The sequence below is a fragment of the Coffea eugenioides genome, unplaced genomic scaffold (assembly GCF_003713205.1).
Source record: "Coffea eugenioides isolate CCC68of unplaced genomic scaffold, Ceug_1.0 ScVebR1_55;HRSCAF=288, whole genome shotgun sequence".
NCBI classification, from domain to species: Eukaryota; Viridiplantae; Streptophyta; class Magnoliopsida; order Gentianales; family Rubiaceae; genus Coffea; species Coffea eugenioides.
Genome location: NW_020864408.1, coordinates 108,699 through 131,028, shown reverse-complemented (window position 1 = coordinate 131,028; position 22,330 = coordinate 108,699). Strand labels below are relative to the sequence as shown.

The window sequence follows — 22,330 nt, the reverse complement described above, 5'->3', positions numbered from 1 at the left end:
CAACAAATTTATAGATAAATAATGATGATTTATCTAATTTGAAAATCAATACTAGTAAAGAACATTGTACTCTCTAGCAAATGGTGATACAATTGTAGATATAAAAAATAGGATAATTTCATAAACCTCCTCTGAGGTTTTGGACACTTTCACTGACCTCTCTTAAGGTTTTAAAAATTATACTAAACTCCCTTGAACTTAAGATTTTGGTAACAAAATCAATCCAATTAAAAAAAAAGTATTATTAAAAAAGTATATTGAGGAGTGAGATGATAATTTTCTTTCATGTATGCTCTTTTCTAATTGTCCTCAAGTTGTATTAGAAAAGAATAAAATAATTAATAAAAGTCAAGGGATATATGTAAAATTTGAAAAGATATAGCAACTATAACCTGAAACAACGATGGTCGTTGCACATAGCTAGTGCAAATTGTAATGGTTATATTTTTTGTCATTTGCAACTACATATAAAAAACACAACTAACTCTATAATGCCATTAAATTATTAGTATAAGCATCTAAATTTGGGTAAAATAAATAATCTTTTTATTATAGTTGATGAGGTGAAAGTAAAAGTATTGGTGCAGAAAACATACAAGTCTTAGTCAATAAATCAGCAACAAAAGGCATGAATAGTTTTATTTCGTCACAAGATTCAACAAAATAAGTCAATCAAAAAATTTTCTATTTCTCTTACTCATAAGATCTATCTATGTAGATTATATAAGGTTGTTTGTCCTGATTATTTTCAAGTGATATCAATCACAAAAATAGCGCCATCTTAGGATAGCAATTGATGCAATTTTTTTATTGTAATTATGGTTGCTAATTTGAGATGAAATAATCATTATTTTGGTTTAATTAGTTAATCTTATTTATTTAGTCCCCTAATCTTTTTTTTGTCATATATCCATTTGTAATAATGCATAATGTCTTAGGGCAAAGTAGTACTTTCACTATATCTTATTTAAGTAATGGGCCCAAATTTCTAACAAGGGAAGTTAATATAATTTTTAAATCCTCAAGAGAGGTCAGTGAAAGTGTCAGAAACCTCAGGGGAGGTTTCTGAAATTACCCCATAAAAATTACATAAATTATTTTTACTAAAAATATTTAGTTGTGATGAATTATACTATTTAATTTTTTTCGAAGAGAATACCAATGTATATTTGAATATCAAAAGGAATTATGAATAATGAGAAAGAAACAAAATTGAATGTCAAATAATTTTTATAAATATTTAATTTCCATTTGTTGTGATAAGGAACTATCACTAAAAATACAATATTTTTTATAGAAAAAAGGTATATACTTAACCGATATATAATATCACTGTTATGCATGCACACATACAGATACATATACACACATACATACATACATACATATGTCGACACGTGGGTCACTGTGCCCTTTTGCCAATCTCAAATTCTCGGTGCGAAACTTACATATGTATGTATGCATGTATGTATGTATAAATGTGTGTATGTATGTATGTGTATATCTATATATGTATATGTGTGTGTTGCATTTTTTGAAAGTAAATTAAATATATACTTTTTTTAGTGAGAAAATATTCATTTTAGTAATAATTCCTATAACATTAAGTAAAAATTATTATTCATGCGTAAAATAATTTATATCATATATCCTATATAAAAAATTATAAGATATAATATTTAAATATATTTAGTGACCCACTGATTCAATCACTCATCCACTGGTTGAACCAGTGACCCGTTAATCCTCCTCCTTCGCGAGTCTCTTTTCCGTACCAAGTTTAATAACTATGGTTGCAACCATACTTTTGTCTACTCTGAGTTGCAGGCGCAGTAAATGATTTTGTTTGTTTAATGCTCTGCTCGGATAGGGAGTATCCCACTGAGTGCATGTGGAAGCAAGGATAGACTAGTTTGGCCAAGATCTTTCTCTGGACAATACACAGTCAAAACTGGTTATGTAATGGCTAAAGAGATGAACAACAGGAAGGAGCAGACTGAGTATAGGGAGGGGAATAACAGCAAAAATGAAGAAAACTCTGGAGCTTGGAAATTTTTATGGAGTCTAAACACCAAAAATAAACTAAAACATTTTATATGGAAATGTTTACGGGGAATACTGCCAGTAAATGAGGTATTGAAGAGGAGAACTGGAAAAGGAGATGATAGATGTGTATGCTGTGGAGAGAAGACAGAAACTCTAGAACATATGTCTTTTTTTGCAGACATGCAAAATTGATTTGGAAAGCTGCATCCGTTAGATGGGATGGATTGTTGGACTTCAGACACAATTTTTGGCTTTGGTGGAATGGGCTGATGGATACCAAAGAGAGAGTTGAGGGGAGGGATCACATAGTTCTTACTATAAATATTCTATGGTAGGTGTGGAAGTCCAGAAATGGTATCCAGTTTAACAGAGATGGAAGGTGTCCTGGGGAGACTGTGAATAAGGCAATGCTGGAATGGTTAGAGTATATGAACGTAGGGAGTGAGGAGGCCTTTGACAGAAAAGCAGGGGAGGACAAAGCTATAAAAGGTGTTAGGTGGTCACTACCACCTAAGGGTTATATAATCATGAATACTGATGCCAGTCTGAACACACAGAAATAGAGAGTGGGGAAAGGAATTGTGGCCAGAAAAGATGATGGAGGCTTGATTGGAGCATGGACAGATAGTGAGGACAAACTTGGGGAATCGGCTGTAGAGGAAGCTCTGGCTATCAGACAGGCGTTGAATATTGCAAAGCAAAAGGGTTGGAGAAATGTCATGATATAATCGGACTGTAAAGGAATAATTGACAAAATTAATGCGAGAAAGGCAGAGGATCCAAAGATTGGAGTCATTCTTTTTGATATTTTAAAGCTTAGACAAGATTTGACGGAATTTTCCTTCTCCAATTTTCCTTCTCCTTCTCAAAAGAGAAGGTAACTTTGTAGCTCACCACTTTGGCAAAATTTGGCCATTAACCTAATGAACGAAATTGAGTGGCAGGAATCTTTTCCTGAATGGCTGACTAGTTTAGCCAATGATGATGTAGGAGCAAGTGCTCCAGCTTTGTAATTTTTGTTCATGATTAGTGAATTTGTTATCGTTTGAAAAAAAAAATAATGCTCTGTGTCAGGTCATTATTAAACGGAAGGATGTAGCAGGAGGAGGGGCTGGAACTGTTGTCAGAGACAATCGTTCCGGAAGGTTCACGGCCATGATTAGGTCAAAAAAATTTGTGCGGCTCAGATCACTCCTTGTAACTCAATTTTCACGTCGTGTGGGACCTACAAAAATATTGTTCTAGTGTTACTCACTGTTGTTCTATTATTACACCTTGTACAAATAATATTATACCATGTGCAAATGGTGTCACACCTCTCGGAACCCCGGATCCGATGTAGCACAGCTCTATCTTCATCTCACTCTCACTGACGTGGCTTCCCAATTTCCACTCCTTCAATCACGTGGAAGAAAAGGATAATAGCGTATCCATACATTTTTTTTTTTTCTAAACTTAAAATCTGAGCTATCCTACCTTTAAGCGTTTCCAGAAAGCCATCGGTTCAGTAACCGTTCCAGTCCGTTATTGTCTTCAACCATTAAATCATCATCCACAATCTCCTTACATTTTTTAGAAGAAAAGAAATAAAATCTTGCATTATGAAACTCTGGTTACATTGGCTAAAGCGTGAGCTTTAGCTACAATCTTCCTACTAACCTTACTATTCGAACAAAAGAGAGAAAACTACATAAACATAAGATTAATCTCCTTACATTAAAGTGATCCTCATCTCCTAATAATAAGTTATTATTATTGTCTTTCACAAAAGAAGTAATTCACCTACTCACAAAATTAACTCAAAAAATAGAAAAGTACAAACATCTGTTGCGATGATAATCGATAATCAAACCGTACATCCACCGTCAACCACCAGATTATGCCCTGTGATAAATGCAGAATCATCAGAGGCAAGGAATAAAGCAGCGTCAGCAATATGATTAACTTTCAATATAGTTCCTTTTAAGCAAGAAAGAGGCTGATGAAACTTCTCAAATTCCTCAGCATCCATCTGAAAAGAGCTGCACGCCAGCGGTGTAGCAACAGCAAATGGTGAAACAGTGTTGACCCTAATCCCATGCGGCCCTAGCTGCTTACTAGCACATCTCATCAGCCCCAAAATAGCATGTTTTGACATGTAATAATCAGTCCAACTTTCTCCGCCCGTGGTGGCTGCTAAACTCGCCGTGCACACTATGCTACCCTTTACTCCCCTTTCCACCATCGCTTTCGCTGCGTGTTTTACACATGCCGCCGTGCCTCGTACGTTGATGGCCATGATTCGATCAAGTCCTGCAAAGTCAAGATCGATCACCAATTGTTTTGACTTGCTAAATACTCCTGCGTTGCTGAACATGATATCTAGTTGGCCATAGGTATGGATAGTTGAATCGACAATTTTCTTGACCTGCTCTTCATCAGCTACATCGCAATGGACATAGCTGCAGGTTTTTGAGCCAATTGATTCGGCCAGGGTTTGGCCCTCTTCATCTTGGATGTCAGCGATCACAACTTTGGCACCATGGTTGGCAAAAAGTCGAGCAGTTGCCTCGCCTATGCCACGGGCACCACCTGTTATGATGGCAACTTTGCCTTCCAACTTTTTGGTGATATTGGGAGGTGGTTGTGCCATCGCTCTTTTGAGATAATTTTTTTTATCTCAAGAAGCCAGTCCTTCTTTCGGAGAAATTTTGTACCATGCGTCCACAACTTCGAGGATTGCTGCTTTATAATACGGGGTAATTGCAGAAACCTCCCCTGAGGTTTCTGACATTGCACTGGCCTCCTCTGTGATTTGAAAAATTGCACTGACCTCCCCTGAACTTACTAATACTTTGCAAATTCAGTCCAAACGATTAAAATATTATTTTAAGGAGTGAAATTAGATGTTAAATATAATATAAATTAAATAATTTAGAATAAAATACCCATAAACAGCCAATACTTTACTTATCTAATGAATGAAAGCCATAAAGAATTAATACTTTATGGGCCATTTCTTTTTTTAAAAAATATTTAATTTATATTAAATAGATAACTTACCGATTTTCTTTTTGTAAGAATATTACTATAACACTTTTTGAATTTTACTTACAAATATTGATATATTTATCATAAATTAAATGTTTGAAAATAAAATATCCATAACGAGCCGGTATTTTAAATAGGTAATACTTATTTGTTCATAAACTACACCCCTTAAAGTTTATTAATTATTAATTAATTTGTAGCACTTTGTCATTCATTGGACATGTAGCATGAAGGGTAAATCTGGTACAAAATTCTAATTTTACTCCCTAAAATAATATTTTAATTATTTGGACTGAATTTGCAAAGGATTAGTAAGTTCAGGGGAGGTTAGTGTAATTTTCAAACCACGGGGGAGACCAGTACAAGTGTTAGAAACCTCAGGGGAGATTTCTGCAATTATCCCTTATAATACTCCCACAAACTACCGTAGGTTCCTCCCTCTGCCTAATCATGTGCCCACTGCCCATCCCATGTGCTGGAGTATTTTTTACTCAATAATTGGGTGCAACGGATCTTTTGTCCCACACCCTGTACCACTCTCTGTCCCACTTTTTACTATATTGCTATTTCTCCTTCACAAATATCATGTTTTAGTTCTTTTTTGTTTTCTTAAGATCCAATAACTATTAATTCAGTAAAAAATAAATACAACAGTTTCAAAAAAGTAATATATAATAGAAAATTAAAAAATAAAGCAGAAAATTCAGAAAAAAATCTCATTTTTTATGCATTTTGATTTTTTGAGTTTGTTAAATTTTGTGTATTACTAAATTAATAGTTATTGGATCTTAAGGAAACAAAAAAGAACTAAAACATGATATTTATAAAGGAGAAATAACAATATAATAAAAAGTGGGACAGAGAATGACACAGGGTGTGGGACAGAAGATCCGTTACGATAATTGGGACTTGGTGGTTCAAAGCAGCGGAGTTTCAAATCAATCCAGTCAATTGAATTTTGAATTAATTAAATTAAATTTTAATTAAATTTAAATTTGAATTTTGATTTTAAAAAAATAAAAATAATTATTTTATATTTTAAAAATAAATAAAATAATATTTTTAATAAATATTAAAATATTAAAAAATATATATATAATTTTATTATTAAAATAATATATATATACATATATATTCGAATTCAAGAGCCGAAACTTAATATTTTTGAATTCGAATTCAACTTTAATTTGACCAACTCAAACTCGACTCCAGTTCGATATTGATCGAACTCGAATCGAGTTTTGACTCGAACGACTTGCAATGATTCGATTCGTTTGCAACCCTAATCCAAACAGTTTGCCAACTTATTTGAAAGCACGAGTTGGAATCTTGTGTTTTCGAAAAACAAAAAAAAAAGTAATAATATACTTGAAATCTTTGACGTCTTCTAGATGATAATTAATAACACCAAGTCAATAATTGAGATTGAGCATGCTGAGAAATGTATCCATGCTTTATTTTCATACCTTTTAGGCGTCACTCTATTTTTTGAAGGCTGGTAACTCTACTTTCAACTTACATGCATAAATTAATCAGTCACTCAAAAACTAGGTGCATTTTTTCTGATAACTCAGATGCCATAGAAGTCCAAAACTGGTAAGCAATTGACAATTCTGCGTATTGTGAGAGTTTCAAAGGGCAAATACATCAAGTCGAATCTTTATGTGGATGCCGGTCATCTTATGCTTCTTGTGAACACGACAATGGTGGAATTTTGTGCATCTTGCGGAGGAGAGCCATCTACGAGATAATTAAAGGCCTAGTCATCTAAGGGATAATTAAGTTGACAACAAAGGAAAAAAAGAAAGAAAAAAAAGTCCATTTTGGAGGCATCTTTAAGTCATGATTATAACAATATATCTCCAAGTTTTAAGTTTCAACCTTCAAGTGTGACTTCTTGACATGCATTTCACCTATAGTGTAGAGAACGCATTGATTATCCCGGGATCCACTTAGAAGTCTAATACGTTGTCTCGGCCCCATATGGGTTGACAATCGATTCTGCTTCGGTTGTAACAATGCAAACACACTAGTATTTCGAGAGGCCAAATCTGTTTATCACATTTCATGTGATTTGATATCTATGTTGCCACAGAGTGACACGAAGTGTAAGGTAGTCTAGGGGAAAAGAGTCGTCTTGCTATCGATGCTAAGTTATTATCCTAGGCTAGTTATATTCTACGGTGGAAAACGCTTGATCTAAACAAAGTTCTTTCATTCAATTAATACATCATCCAACCAATTTAGATGATGAATCCTATGAAATGATTACTAGAACTAGAATGATCATAGAACCGTCGTAGATTCAGAGTGCCAAATAGAACCTTGCTCTTGGCATTCTTCACAATTTTTTCCTTTTCTATTTTTTTTTTGTTATATTTGGTAATTATCTACAAATTTTGTGTATTTTTTTTAGGAGAAAGATATATCATGAGATGATTTCACCAAGATAATTCTAAATAGGCATTCTTCTGTCCCTTATTCTCTCTACCCTTTTGTAATCACTTTATTAAATTTAACTGAAGGATCCAGTAGATGATGATGTCTTTTGATAACCAACATTATGTCAAATATGCGTCACACCCAAGCCATGGTGTAATCGGAAAGTCACATAACAAAATCAAACACGCCTAGCTTCAAGGACTTTCAATTTTTGACTAAAGAAATTTTTGTTTCTACAATTACGCTTTTTTTTATCAAATGTTTCCTGTTTGTGATATATTTTTTTATTTATTATAACGATAACATTTATATAATATAATCTATTCTAATTTAGGAAGAAAAGAAAGTCGATGATAGTTGAATCACCATCAATAAAAGTCTCTAAAAACGGTCATATATAGTGAAAAATTGGTGAGAGGTAAGTCCACCCCCAATACTTAATTTTTTGGTGGTGACCACCAGCCAACTTGTTAAATGGTATTATTGTTCATTATTCTGTTCAACTGATTAAATGGTGCCCCGGAAGGACAACTTCTCACTCTTGGCTAGCTATTTTTCTTTTTTCTTTTTCTTTTTTGAAAGATGGCTAGCTACTTTTAAAGTTACTGTGATTTGTGAAAGATTACATGCAACATAAAGTTCCGAAGGAGAAACTATGACATGGAGACGTGTGATTACTGATTATAAGACCATGATCTAACGTTTGGAAGAGGTGAACTTGGAATCTTCTAATACATGAACTCAAAACCAACGGTCCAGTAAAATATCGTCTCAATCTCCGACCCCAAATTGCTTTAGATTTTATATAGAAAATTTTAAAAAGAAAAAAAATTTAGTATTAACTATTAAGTGCAGGGAAAGATTAAGCTCATTAATTACCGTCACGAACAAGTACAAGCTGGAAAAAATTATAACTAGTTGAAGAAAAAAAAAAGAAAAATTATAACTGGTTGCAAGACTCGAGTAAAGATTCACGAGTCAATGCTCATTCTTTGATTCTTGTCAACATCTATATTTATTCAGTTTTCATTTCTTCTAATATAGAAAAATATATGCAATTTGGATTAATTTATGGAGTGTTCGAATTGAACCACATTTGTTGATTCAATAAAGATCAAGAAAATCCTTCTATGTTTCATATTGCAAATTAGTTAAACCTATTTCTCTACATATCTATCAAAAGATCATACTATTGTCAATAGGGTTGTAATCAAATTGATCTGCTCGCAGATCAATCAAAAACTTGACTCGAACTCGGGTTGATCGAGTTCGAGTCGAGATCGAGTGCCTTGAACTCAATAAGTCGAGCAAGTCAAACTCGAGTATCCAGAAGCAATACTTGAAAGCGCGTCGACCCTTATCGAACTTTTTAATTTTAATTCTTTAATATATTATTATATAAAATAGTGGTTGAATTATATTATATATTATTATATATTACCCTTATACTCAAAATAGTGGTTGAATTTACGAAATGTTTCAGGTCATATCAAAATTTTTAAAGGGCAATAATGTTTTTTCGTTCAAAAATTGTCAAGAAAATGAAATTTTCTAACTTGAGCTCAATAAGGTTCGTATTTACTTGAACCCATGCGAATTGAGCTCGAGTTCTGTGAGCAATGCATCGAGTTCCAACTCGAGTTCTAATAATACTACTCGCTCGAGTTCGAGTATCTTTCTTGCATGTCGAGTCAAACTCGTGTATGATAATATTCGAGTTCGACTCAACTCGACTTAATTATATCCCTAGTTCTCAGGATGAAAATTTTGAGAATTTGAGATAATATCGGACACAAGCGAGGAGACTTTGAGGACTGATTTTCTATTGAATTCCTATATAGAGTCTCTTTTTTGCCTTGGGCTGGGATCTTTTTTGAGAGTAGTTTTCTTTTTTGCCTCCATGCTTCAATCCCAACAAAATGTAGGTGTTTTACCACCAACTTTGTCTCCATCACCTCCGCTGTCTCCACCACCACTATTACTTACCTCCATCTCCATCCCTACCACTATTGTCACCTCCATCTCTATCCTTATCACAACCATTGCGCCCATCTCCACCGCTTCCATGTCAAATACTCAAAATCTCCAACACCTTATTCACACCCGTCTCTAACACTGTGAGGAGGACTTGTCTAGCTCCTCCAACTTGTCTATATCTGTGAGACATATATAAATTCTCCTAGGGGTATAATTTTCACGCTAAATGTTTTTTTTTTCATAATGCAGATTTATAAAACAAGCAAATGAAAATTTGCCTAATTACAAGTAACATGACGATAAAAGTTTGGGTAGCAATTGGATGGGTAGGGTTGTTTATTAGTGTATGATAATTGGGCTATGACCCAACTAGGTCAAAATTTTAGTGGGTCGAATTTGGGTTCAGTCAAACCAATAAAACACAAAATCACCAAAACCAGAAATTGATGGGGATAAAGTGCAATATGCGGATAAACCCCAACCGGTCCAATTCACAGCAGTTGACAATCTTACTAATTACGTGATATTCCTAGCCTCGATTTTTATTTTTATTTTTTTTTTGTGGGCAAGCTCCTAGCCTCAAATTAAAAGCGTAATTTTCTCTTTATTGCGTTTTCCAAATTGGTGTCGTTTTCAAAAAATTAGTACATAATTTTATTCTTTTGCCACTCCTATTCCTTGTCCTTTTTAGAAAGATAATATACACCCTTCAAATTTCTTAATGTGGAGGGTGAAGTTTGAAAACTCCGTCTAAGTATCACCACTAGACCATTATTGTTAAAATGTTGAGTTGCATGAAAAATGACAAATATTTGGGATGGAGGGATTGATTAATAAAGTAAACATAGGAAATACAAAAAAAGAAAGCAAGAAAGAAGTGCAAAGAAAATTCCTAATGGTAGCTTTCTGCACCAATCATATGTGTCTGTGTATATATATATTCTTTATTACTCGTCAGATGTTACAAATTTCATTCCATAAAGTATACATTAGTATTTTGGGAGTTCACAAACATTGTCACATTTTTAATGTTACACTTCTTTACATTACGTACTAGAGTGACACATGTTCTTTTATTTTATATTAACAATGGTCACGAATCATGCAAGAATAGTCTGTGGATGATGTCTTCTAACTAATAGTAAGTCAAAAGGCACATCACGCCCCCAATCCATAGTGTAAGAGGGTTGTGACAACAAAAATCAAACACAGCCTAGCTTCTAGGACTTTCAATTTTTGACTTAATAATTTTTGTTCCTATAATTACACTCTTTTATTCCCAATGTTTTCTATTTATTGCATTCCCTTTTACCCTGTTCAATTGATTAACATATTTGAATTACCAAATGAATAAGTTTACAGGGTGAAAGGCGATAGAAATTTCCAAAAGTTCAGATTAAAGTGAAGTGGTATTTAAAATTAAAAGCCTCATGAATTAGAGTTCTCGATTCAAATCCTCTTTCTCCATTTTTACTTCTTAAATCTCACCCGTCACTTGGTAATTTTTTTTTTAAAGGTTTTATAGGGTAAAAAGGATTTCCAAAAGGCAATAGAAATTTCCAAAAGTTCAGATTAAAGTGAAGTAGTGTGTCCTGAACGATTCACAAATAGGATTTTCATTGCTTAATCCTTTTCCCGCATAACCTGCTTTATAAGCTACCACTTAATCAACCCGCGCTTAATCATTCAAATCCAAAATTCACGCTTCTCAGCTAAACACAGTCCACGCTTTCTCGAAACTATCTTAACCATTCTAAGTCCATTCCGGGCAAGCATGCAGATCTTCGTCAAATCCCAAAGCAGCAGGACCATTGTTCTTGAGGTGGAAATTTCCGATACCATCCAAGTCGTCAAGGCCAAGCTTCAACAGAATGATGGAATCCCTCCTCAGCACCCAGAGCCTCGTATTCGCCGGCAAAACAACTAGATGAAGATCGCTCACTCGCGGATTACGACATCCAGGAGAACTCCACCTTAATGGCAAGGCCGAGGTACACTGACAAGCGAAAATTCCGTATATATGCAGCCACATGATCCTCACAAAAGCAACCTCCCCGAATCTTTGTCGGAAAACAGTCCACAAAAGTACCCCTCTCGTGTTTATCATAGTAATGGTTTAGTTTTTTTCGGTTAATTGTACTGCTTCTTGATGCTAACTATGACAGGTTTCTTGAAGTTGTTTTAGATGCTATATATGTTTTTTTTTTAAATGATCAGTTAAAACTGGAAATCTTTTATCTTGTTTTGTTGACTGGAATTTGAATTTTTGCGGTTAGATTTTATGTTCTTTATTGATTAGCCATACAGAATTAATTCATCTTGTATTTATGATCGGAATTTCTTCATATCAATATCCCTAGACATTGCACCTTTTACATGGCTTAATTATATAAATAGTTATTGACAAAAAAAAAATTATATAAACTGTTTGGTTAAGTTGTGCACCACTTACTCATTAATAGGGGTTTCAGGTATTAGTTTTTTAGTAGAAAAGTGCAGATAACATGGAAAAATGTATAAGAAAAAGGACACAATAATTGTGATTGTGTGTATCAACATAACAAATTAAGTAATTTATCTGTGCTAACAAGTGCCCATTGGGTACTGATCACCAGAAAAACCCTTATGTAAATCAAGAAAAATTAATCTTAGCTAATTGTAAAACTAAGGTTACTCATTGACAAAGTATAAATTGTTTTTCTTTTTGGTAATTTTGTAAATTGATTTTTTATTTGTTCATGAAATAATGTCTTGTCTATAAGGAAAAAACAAAATATTGGGCTTAACTTAATTTTAATAATAATTAAATAGTTTACATCAAACCGTGATTGTTTACAAAGTGGCCATAAAATCATAGTAATTCATCAGACTTTCAGAGTATTACAACACACTTTGTTGGGGAAAAAGAGGAAAAAAGAATACACATCTGCAAACATACTTTATTGTATCTGCAGTTTATCACGAGAGTCGGTGTTTGCTAGGCTACCAATACCAAAAGGATAAGCATTAAGTAATGAGGATAATGCAGAGTATGCCGATTTTGAAGATGCTTCACACACTATTTCACTGGGATGGAAATCATCCCAGAAATAATATTGGTTTCTGCTGCTGCAGGGAATTTGTCCAGGATTGCATTGTCCAGCACTAACTGTTGTAGACACATTGCAGCATGGTGCCTTATCAATTGAAATTTCTGAGATAGATTTAGTGTAAGAGTGAATTGAAAAAAAGAAAAAAAAAACACAGTATCAAAGAAAAACGTGGAAGTAGATGTGTAGAAGATGTACAATGACCTTTTTTCTTTTTTTCTTTTCTTTTCGTTTTTGTTTCTACATAAACTGAAATTTCCTGAGTGAACCCTCCAATTGTCTGGTCTATATTATGTATCCAACTAGACATTCAAATGGAAGTGGCAAGTGGCAAGATAGGATAATTTTGCTTTTATAATTTCATGTGAAATGCTGAGTAGCTGAAGTGTTTCTAAGTCAATCGTTCCATTAAAACGTTAATTTGCTTCATTGGAGTTCGAGTTTATGCAAGTATATATACTGATGAATTATCATTCCATATACTAGCAACCAATATTGCGTGTTCAAATGGTTAAAAGATAACAAATCTAATTGTTCAAAATGTATTAGACGCTTTAGATCATTTTATTAGGAAAAATATGAAATATAAGAACCCAAAAAAATTCATAGAAGGGTACAAATTTTGGTAAATAACGGTTTGAGTATTGTTCATTGATTAAAATAGTTAATAAATTTATTGTTAAATGACTAGGTCGTGTTTGATAATCCAATTTATCACTTAAATTTAATGACTTCAGATCTTAACATATTCAGATTCGTTTGATAATAAAAATAGAACATCTAAATTAATTAAGCGACACTGAATTTTCTAGGCAAAATTTGTTCCAAAAAATAAGTGAAAAGTTATTTACTTATCACTCAATGTGATATATACTCAAATATATTAGATTTAGTACTTAATAATACAATAATTTAATGGATTCAGACTTTAAATTTTAAATTTGAATTTTGATCTCAGTTTTATCAAACACATCCTAAAACACCTTCATAGAATTGTGCACTCCATTGTATAGGACATCTACACAAATATTATATTAAGGGATAAATTCTTTGGTTTAAGAACCTCTTCATTTTGATATTGCATTACCATGATTTTGATAAACTTCAAAAGAAAATAACCCAAGAATGTTAAATGTGGTAACTAACAAAATAATTACCAACTTACATCTTTTTCTAAGAAACAAATTATTATCCACACATTTTACTTTAGTCTTTATAACAAAAATGTTGTAAAACTAAATCCAATAAGCTTATTTTGTAACCAAAACCTTAATATTCTTTTCGTTTGCATGAACATCAGGTTTGCCTTCGTCACCGTCCTATATTATCTGTGCAAGTTGAGTCTAAATAAACACTTTCGGTTTCCATAAAGTAGAAGTTCCAACGTACCTGCAGGCATAGTGCTCAAAGTGATTGCTGTGACATTTACATAGATAAAATGTGCACCGCTTAACTCGGTATTCAGTTCATCGACCAGCGGCTTGAGCTCCTCATTGAATAACTGAACTTCACTATTTAAAGAATCCACACATGTACCATCTATAGATAACAAACCAGGCACACAACCAAGGAAACCTAGCCCAAAGATAGCTATTTTTCTTGCCCCCAATCTGTACAATTTCTAGCACCAAAAGGGATACGAGTTAGGTTTTTTCTTTTTCTTTTTTTAAATGTATATTCAAGGTGAACATCAAAATTTAATGAATAAAAATGGAAATCTGTTAAAAGAAAATAATTATACGAACCCGTAGTTGCTGAGAATATTCTATAATCAACATTCTAGCAAATTGTCTTGGAGTACGTAGGCGGCTTGTAGGATAATATTCTGGGAGTAAGTAGCTGTCGATGTAATCATTACTTCCAATTGCAAAAGTATACAAACATTTGGCTAGGTATTCTTTTGTTGCAGCTTCGTTCCCAATTAATCTCACAAGCTGCGAAGTTACTCTTCTATGATTTTGCAATTGTTGGTTGAGGCTGACGATATCGCCCTATTAGTAAAAAAGAAAGCAATTGTAGTGTGAGTTTTGGTTAACTTGCCTCCCTCAAGAGGTAAGTAACAACAAAAAGAAAAGCAAAACACCTATACTAGATTCTTGAGATTTTGAAACAAATTTTTTAGTATGATTCGGTAATAATGAATGTATTCCATTAGCTTTCTTTTATTAAGCTATTTTAAAGAAGTGGAAATGTGTATCAGACAAGAAATTGGACAATATAAAGAAGAAATAGGTCAAGTTATGAGTCATGACGATTTAAATTTCTAATGAGGCCATTGTGGCATTGTGACCAGAATCCATGGCCCGCAGCTGATATGTTCACAACATTATTTGTTCCTTTTTTCATTTTTCATTTTTCCCCTAAGTTTTTTTACCACTTCTGTGTGCCATATGGTTCATTTGTGTTAAAATTTAAAGACTAATCCACCAATTGAAAAAGGGAGTTTGATTTTTGTGCACTAACGTGGAAAAGGTTGCTATATTAAACAATAATAGCTGGTCAATAAAACTATAGTATTGACCAAACATTACTATTAATGATGCCATGAAAAAAATTGGCAAAAAAGGGATTAGCAATTAACCAGTATTCTCAGAATTTCATTAAATCTTTTGTTGAAATCGATGCAATTTACAGGTGAAATTTTTATTTAATAAACATTTGGCTGTTTAAAGCATTAAACTATTTTCCAGAAACTCTTAAGTTTCATTTTGTCATTGGGGCAAACCTCAAGTGAGATACATGTAACCAACTCAATTTACAAAAGGGTAATTTGGGACTTATATATATATATATATATATATATATTGTTGGTGCATTCAACATATGATAGCAACTAATGTCTGGGAGTATTTGATTTACGTTTTGTCATTCAAGGGGTTTAACTATAATTTTGCCAAACAACAAGGTAGTTTTGTAATTTGGTCAAAATCACAGGGATGATAAATGTAATTAACCCAAAAAACTATATAACTAATATAAATAAAAATTTTCCATTTGAAATTCTCCTAGATAAGACAATTGTATGAATACTTAGATCTAAAGTCAAAACTGGAAGAGGAAGGGATGGATTGAACAGTATGGAAGGAAAGAATATAAGTGAGTGATTTCAGTTCGAGATCTCCACTTACATTATATTTTTTTTTAAAAAAAGAAATAAAAAGAAGAAGTCAGAACGGGAAGGTCCAATGGAGCCCTAACATTGGCCTTGAACTATAGAACCGCCAAACAATTCTCTTCCACTTCAAGGTTAAATGAAATTCACTTGAATCAAGGATCCATGCCTCATTAGTCTATTTTAGTCCACTTCAAGTTTAAATGTCTATTTCAAATTTTTGTAAATCCTACTCTAATTTGTTTATATTGTATTGAAACTTATGTACATCTCATTCTAACTTGTTTACACTCTAAAGGCAAGCTAATTTGAAATGGAACTTGTGACCAGAGAAGAATGTGGATATATGATCATGCCAGTATCCTCTTATTCGACCATTCATAGTACTGGATTTTGGACATAGTTCGAAAACCATGGTGAATAAGTGACTGGAATCGGTGTCAAAATAACTAATCAGAATAAGTTCCCATGCCAACATATCGTGGTTAAGCGAGGATTAAGGGTCTAAGCTTGAGTCTACTTAACACTTCTAACTGGCAGTATGCGAGAATGAGCCTACACTTTGATCTACACATAGTGGACAATCACTCTAGATTTCATTGCATACAAAAATTAAAAGAAAATGAAAATCAAGAAGCCAAGTAGTCTCCTCACTATAATATTGTGATTTGACCATTTTTGGATTGTCATTTTTTCTCAAAAATTTTTTACCTTTTCATGAATACATTTTTCAATCATCTTTTTATCTCACATATATCAAATCGTTACATTACATTTTTTTGAACAAAGACCTCAGAAAACAATGATCCAAACGGGAGCACATTATAAATTATTTTTGGCCAAAAGGAAATTTATTTGCCAATATTCTAATTCTCAATTCATAAATATTTATAAATGTTAATGCATCTTCTGATTTAGTTAAATTATGTTTAAGTCGAGATCTACTGAGTGTAACACATAATAGAACCATGTACAATGTGTGTATAGGTAATTGAAGAAGACCACAAATAATAAACTTGGCATTTATGGACATCCTTATGTCTTAGTACTGTACAAGGTACTATACTGTAAGATCCCATTAAATTGTTTCCCTGTCGAGAAAAGGTCAGTGGATTGTCAACATCATTTGTTATCTTGTTGTTCAATTATTGCAGTGTCATAAAAAATTTTCAGTAGGCAGACTGCACATTAATGGCACCTGACTTATTAGGCAGTGACATGTTCTCGTTTTTGAATGTCATACAAAAGGTCTGGTACTACAATGCATCACATTCCAATCATCAATAACCCAGCATGAACGCCTTTCAAGAAACATGGACAAGAGCAAAATTGAAAAATAGAGACAATTGGAGAGTTTATGTTAGTCTTGAAATTGAACAGAATTGGATTTCTTAAATATACTGCAATTGCAAAACAAAGGGCCGTTAAATCAGTTCTTAGCATGTGGATGCACAAAATATAAACTATTTACTTTGCATTGAGATACATATACACTATAATGTGATTTTTTTTTTTTAAAAAAAAGGTTTAAAATGGCTGAAGTGATTTAGGCAATTTTGTTTTCATTTTGTAAGTGTATTCTTACCAAAGTAATGAGAGTATATAACATTGATCTGAAATTTCAAAACTTTTTATTTTTCAAAACAAAGTTGTATAATTACCAGCTGGCGACCTGTCTGGTCAAGAATTCCGGATGCTGCTGATGCATAGTTAACACCTTTAGTGATGTCCTGGCCTTTTATATTTGCAAATGGAGGCATGTAGCCCTCAAATCCAAGGAGCTCAGCTGCCAGAAACAGACGTATACTTTCTATCATTAAGTAGCATATAAGTTGGCAAGCCCTAGCTTGTACATGAAGGGCCAAATGTTATTCTGAACCCTTAAACTATTGCTGCACTTCTACTTTAGTTTTTAAACTTCAAATATGTGTCACTTTTATCCCCTAAAAGATGAAATTCATCTCTCTTTTTTTTTCAGTCCTTAAACTTCAAGCATCACTTACGTACTATTCCATCAATTTTGACAATCCTGCGAGATAGATTTCATATTTTAAGAGTAATGTTCGAAGCTGAAGTTTAAGAACTAAAGTTGATGTTTTCATATTTTAAGAGTTAAAGTGTCCAAGAATAAAATTTAAAAACTCAGCTTGAAATGCGTTTAAGAGTCCAAAGTGGAATATAGTCTTCATAAAAGAGTCCATACGAATCAAAAAACTTTTTGAAAGAAATAATACAATAAAAAAAAGTTTTGTGCTGGATATAGAAAAGAAAGAGATGGTTACCTATGAAGTCCGCTTGGTTTCGCCCATTGGTGAAGCGACCAGTTGGACCTTCCGGCAAATCAATGCCGTAAGGTGGATAATTTGCCTTGGCAGTAGTGTTCAGGTAATTGTTGTTGCCATTGTCATCTTGGGAGTCGCCGAAAATGAAGTAACAAGGGACCTGAGGATTGCCCAGAGCAAATGGTTGCAAGAAGAGGATAACCACTCCTACGACGGGCAAGAAAACCCATTGCTTAGCTACAAAAGTCATGATTGTCGCTGAGGCAAGAAGCAAGTGATAGGAAAAGCCAGATGTGGAGGTACCAAAATTCCAAAGTCATTGCCAAAATATAGAAGGCAGAGGAGCTATTGCAGTTGGCTGTAGTTGTAGTCCACCTTGGGAGAGGGCGGAGCCACTCCATCTCCACGTGCTGTTAAACCTGACCCGCAAAGGAATCGGGTAAATAGGTCACTGATTCAACTAATGAATTGATTGTTGAATCAGTGGATCAGTAAAATAATATTTATAAGGGTAAATTATATAAACTTCCCCTCTAGTTTTTACAAAAGTTAAGGATCTCCACTCTTGATTTGGGAATAAAGAGGACCCCCCTTCTTCTTTGCCAAATAACAAGAAAAGCTTCCCTACATGTGATCAGGGGAGAAATGTTAACTACTTTTGTCATAAACTCAATTCAAAGTCCCCAAACCACCATTTCAATGACATAAGTAATTTTTTCCAAAAAAATTAAGAAAAAAAGAGTGGAGTTTTTTTTCCCTCAACTTGTAACTATAAAATACCGATCACACATAATTGTATATATAGCCATAAAAGTTGGCCTTCTATCAATCATTTTTTTATTTGTAGATTAAGTGTATGTATTTTCATAAGAAAATCCATAATACTTCTTTTCTATATTAGCTTTGCCACAAAATAAGTTGATGTCTTGAATCATTTATGTAATATTCATGTATATACAAGTTGAAATTTTAAATTGTTAATATATTTGATAAATGTATAGTTTGGACAACTCATTTATTTAGAATCCAATTTATTCTAGAAGTAGACACACATGCAAATCTGTTAAATTTGACTGGGAAGAATAAAAATAACTAACAAAATATGGAAAATCTTCAAATTTTAATGCATAAAAATAGCTTTATTCTTCTTTTTTCCCCCATTTCTTAGAGAACTAAAGCTCTTTGTTTTGACAATTTTCTTTTGTTTAATATAAGATAAAGGGTAAAAATGTAAAATCAAAAAAATTATAAATTTTGACTTGATGGAAGACATTGATAAGAGAGGCTCATGTTGTTTCAGAATCAAGAGAAGAGACCCCTGACTGTTGCAGGAAACTAGAGGGGAGGTTTGTGTAATTTACCGTCTTTACAAATACATGTGACATATTAGTTATCATGAGATGCATAGAATTTATAAATAAAGTACTTCATAAATATTAATTAGTACATCTAAAAAGATATATTTTGAATAAATAAACATTAATAAATGAGTAAATTTCTTTATATCATACTTTAAAAATATAAATCCTGCATTCACAGATAACAAAAAATTATCTTATTTATTAAAAGAATAGGCTTTTAAGGAAATAGAATTAAGTTTTTGTCAATACTTTGCCAAAAAAAATCCATTAATTTTCAACCATTGTTACGTAATAATAACACGTTCATATTGAATGTTGAATTGATTATGCAACAATAAAGCAAACAAATACATCTGAAGGGACATTTGATCAACAAGTGAAAGTTTATTTCTAATGGCAAAGTCTTTTGTACATAAATAAAGACGTTCATATTTCTCTTTGGGGAAAAAATTGAACTTTAAACAAAATTATTTTGAGATTTAGGGTCCAAACATCGGTAAACATACATTTTGACCCAAAAGCAAAGGCCTATCGGGTCATTGAGCACCATCTACATTCCCAATTAAACCACTAGACCAAACGGTTGCATCTTATTGCCTTCTCTTTATCCGATCAAATTAGAAATTGGACTCAGCTAGTGGCCGTTCATTGGGTCAAATGATTCAACTTCTGAGTTAGGACGAATTTAATAACCATCCAGGTGTCCCCATATCGGCTCAAAGAAATGGTCTGATATTGAACTTTAGAAAAGTTTTGCTTTTATCCTAATAATTAGTTGAAATTCAATATATACATATATACATGCATATATGCGTGAAGAAAAAAACCACTAGGCCCACATGGTTGCATATATGCATATATCCGAAAGGCGTGGGAGGCGCGACCCACTAAGCCTACATGGCTGAATGGCGGTGGAAACGGCTGAACTGGTGCCCACTATGTCCGAACTGATCCGCCCAAGCTGCTGCATACGAGCTGATACGTGGCGTACGTAGATTGGCCCTGCTACACTAGCCCCCATTTGAATCTATGGTCATCGAAAAATCGCATGAACCTGGACCAAATTTCGAGGCAGGTCGGTTCCTTGTGGGGCCCACAATCCCATGATAGCTGCTTTTTCTCGGGTAGCTGCCACGTCTGCTGACGCAACCATCACTTCAAGCGTCACGTCTCTCATAATGGCGGTTGCCAGCTCAACCGTCACGCAATACAGCGGTTTTTCGGTAATAAATTCAAATTTCAAGTCGGGACGCTTCGTTTTCCCGCCCTGGTGGCCTAAAAATAGGCCCCACCAGACGTCACTTTCACACTTCCTTTCTCATTTCCTCCTCTCTCCAATTTCTAGCAGCTCACACATCTCTGCCCTTCCAAGTTTGTTCGATCGCTTAGTGAGTTCGGCCAAGAGTCAGTTCGTGCTACCTTCTAAGCACCTCTCAGCTTTCCTTTCCTATTCGCCAGTAAGTCCTCTCTCTCTCTTTTATGTCTTCTTCTTCTACACATTCCGATATAACTAGTTCGGTCCCTAGGCGTAGAGTAACCCGGCCTATTCCCATAAAAATCATTTCTTCCTCTCCCTCTTCTTCTAGTTCTTCGTCTCCAAGTTCATTCGAGTCAGAGTATATTCTTTCCTCCATTCCTTCTCCTGTCCGAGCAATGGCTCAACCTGACCAGCCTGCTCAGCCCGCAGCTGGAACTGCTGATGAAGCAATTCCGCTCAAGGCAGCTCTACTTCGAGCCAGGGAAGGACCCTGATAAGAGTATATTTTACGTATTTTTAGTGTACTTTATTAATTAGTTTTGGTGTGTTTTATTTAATTTTATAAATAATTAACTAAGATTCTAGTAAAAATATGCATTTTGTGGTTAAAGTGTGAAAATTGCATTTCTATTGATTTTTTATGGTAAAAACTTCATATTTTGTAGGTTTAATGATTCAATCATCAAATGAAGTGCATTGAGAAGATATTTGGATGATTGAAGATGGATTAAAGTGGGGAAAATAAAATATGAAGTGTAAAAGGAAGAAATGCAATTTGAGGACAAAAATCAAGAAAAGTCAGCTTTGACAACTCAGACACATTTTCGTATTTTGACTATATCAGGAGCTACAATGATCGGATCGAGGTGTTCTTGGTACCATTTTGAAGCTAAGAGATATATCTGCATTTGGTATGAAGACATCAAAGTCCAATTCGGCTGTTTTCATGGTCAAAATGTCAAAATACAGAAGTAAAAGTCTGCTGCTGAGAGCTGAAAACGCGGAATTGACCAGTCAGTGGTATTTTTATCATATCTCGGTCTAGACAGCTCCAAATTGGATGATTCTTGAGGCATTGGACAGCTATTTCAATGGACTACAACTTCTATGTTTTGTACAAGAGCTAATTTAGCCGTCATCATAGAGAAAATAGCAGTTGAAGTAGCCAGATTCTGGTCAGAAATAGCTGCTGGTACAACCTGTTTTCTCCTTCAACAATTTACAGCTATGGATGAACGTATGACAACCAATTAGCAGCTGTAAAAGGGATGTTTCAAGCCTCATTTCCTGATGGAATTCATCTATATATAGCCATGGACTTACAGGATTCAAAATAACTTGGGAGAAGGCTAGAGAAACTCACCAGAAATGTAGTTTTCACTAGAGTTTCCTTGGTTCATTAGTATAGTATAGGTAGAGTAGTTTATCCATCTTGTATTTGTAGTTAGATTTGGATGAATATTGGAGGGGCAAAGATGAAGAGGTTGATCTCATGTGACAAGGGTGATATCTCTTCTACTACTTTCTCTCTTTTATTGGATTTCATGTTTAATTATAATACAAGTTGGCTTTGTGTTTTTATTATGTTTAGTTAAAGTTTATGCCTAGAGTTATGGTTGAACTTGCTATATTTTGTTAATGATGTTTATTTGGTTATTTGGTCATATTATTTTGAGCAAGCTATTTATCACTTTTGGTTATCTAATCATGATTAACTGGCCATTAATTATGAT

The 22,330-nt window shown here is 33.7% G+C and overlaps 2 protein-coding genes across 2 annotated transcripts; both read right to left on the bottom strand.

Annotated features, from left to right (window-relative positions):
- Nucleotides 1–3,645: 3,645 nt before the first annotated feature.
- Nucleotides 3,646–4,714, bottom strand: LOC113758540 ((-)-isopiperitenol/(-)-carveol dehydrogenase, mitochondrial-like). The gene has a single exon (XM_027301352.1). It carries the CDS (start codon nucleotides 4,676–4,678, stop codon nucleotides 3,893–3,895), a length of 786 nt encoding a protein of 261 aa, XP_027157153.1. The 5' UTR covers nucleotides 4,679–4,714; the 3' UTR covers nucleotides 3,646–3,892.
- Nucleotides 4,715–11,248: 6,534 nt separating this feature from the next.
- On the bottom strand, nucleotides 11,249–18,228 carry LOC113758532 (GDSL esterase/lipase At1g29670-like). The gene is made up of 6 exons (XM_027301344.1): nucleotides 17,979–18,228; nucleotides 17,358–17,482; nucleotides 14,330–14,575; nucleotides 13,974–14,205; nucleotides 12,555–12,643; nucleotides 11,249–11,491 (listed from the first exon to the last, which is right to left on the bottom strand). Exons 1-6 carry the CDS (start codon nucleotides 18,226–18,228, stop codon nucleotides 11,249–11,251), a joined length of 1,185 nt encoding a protein of 394 aa, XP_027157145.1.
- Nucleotides 18,229–22,330: the final 4,102 nt, after the last annotated feature.

Bases quoted from the DNA above. Each gene is read 5' to 3' on its own strand.
- LOC113758540 (XM_027301352.1), bottom strand. From the start codon at position 4,678: ATGGCACAACCACCTCCCAATATCACCAAAAAGTTGGAAGGCAAAGTT.
- LOC113758532 (XM_027301344.1), bottom strand. From the start codon at position 18,228: ATGACTTTTGTAGCTAAGCAATGGGTTTTCTTGCCCGTCGTAGGAGTG. The intron at 17,483-17,978 runs GTAACCATCTCT...TGTTTCTGGCAG, and splicing joins AAACCAAGCGGACTTCATAG to CTGAGCTCCTTGGATTTGAG. The intron at 14,576-17,357 runs GTAATTATACAA...TTTTACTAATAG, and splicing joins ACCAGACAGGTCGCCAGCTG to GGCGATATCGTCAGCCTCAA.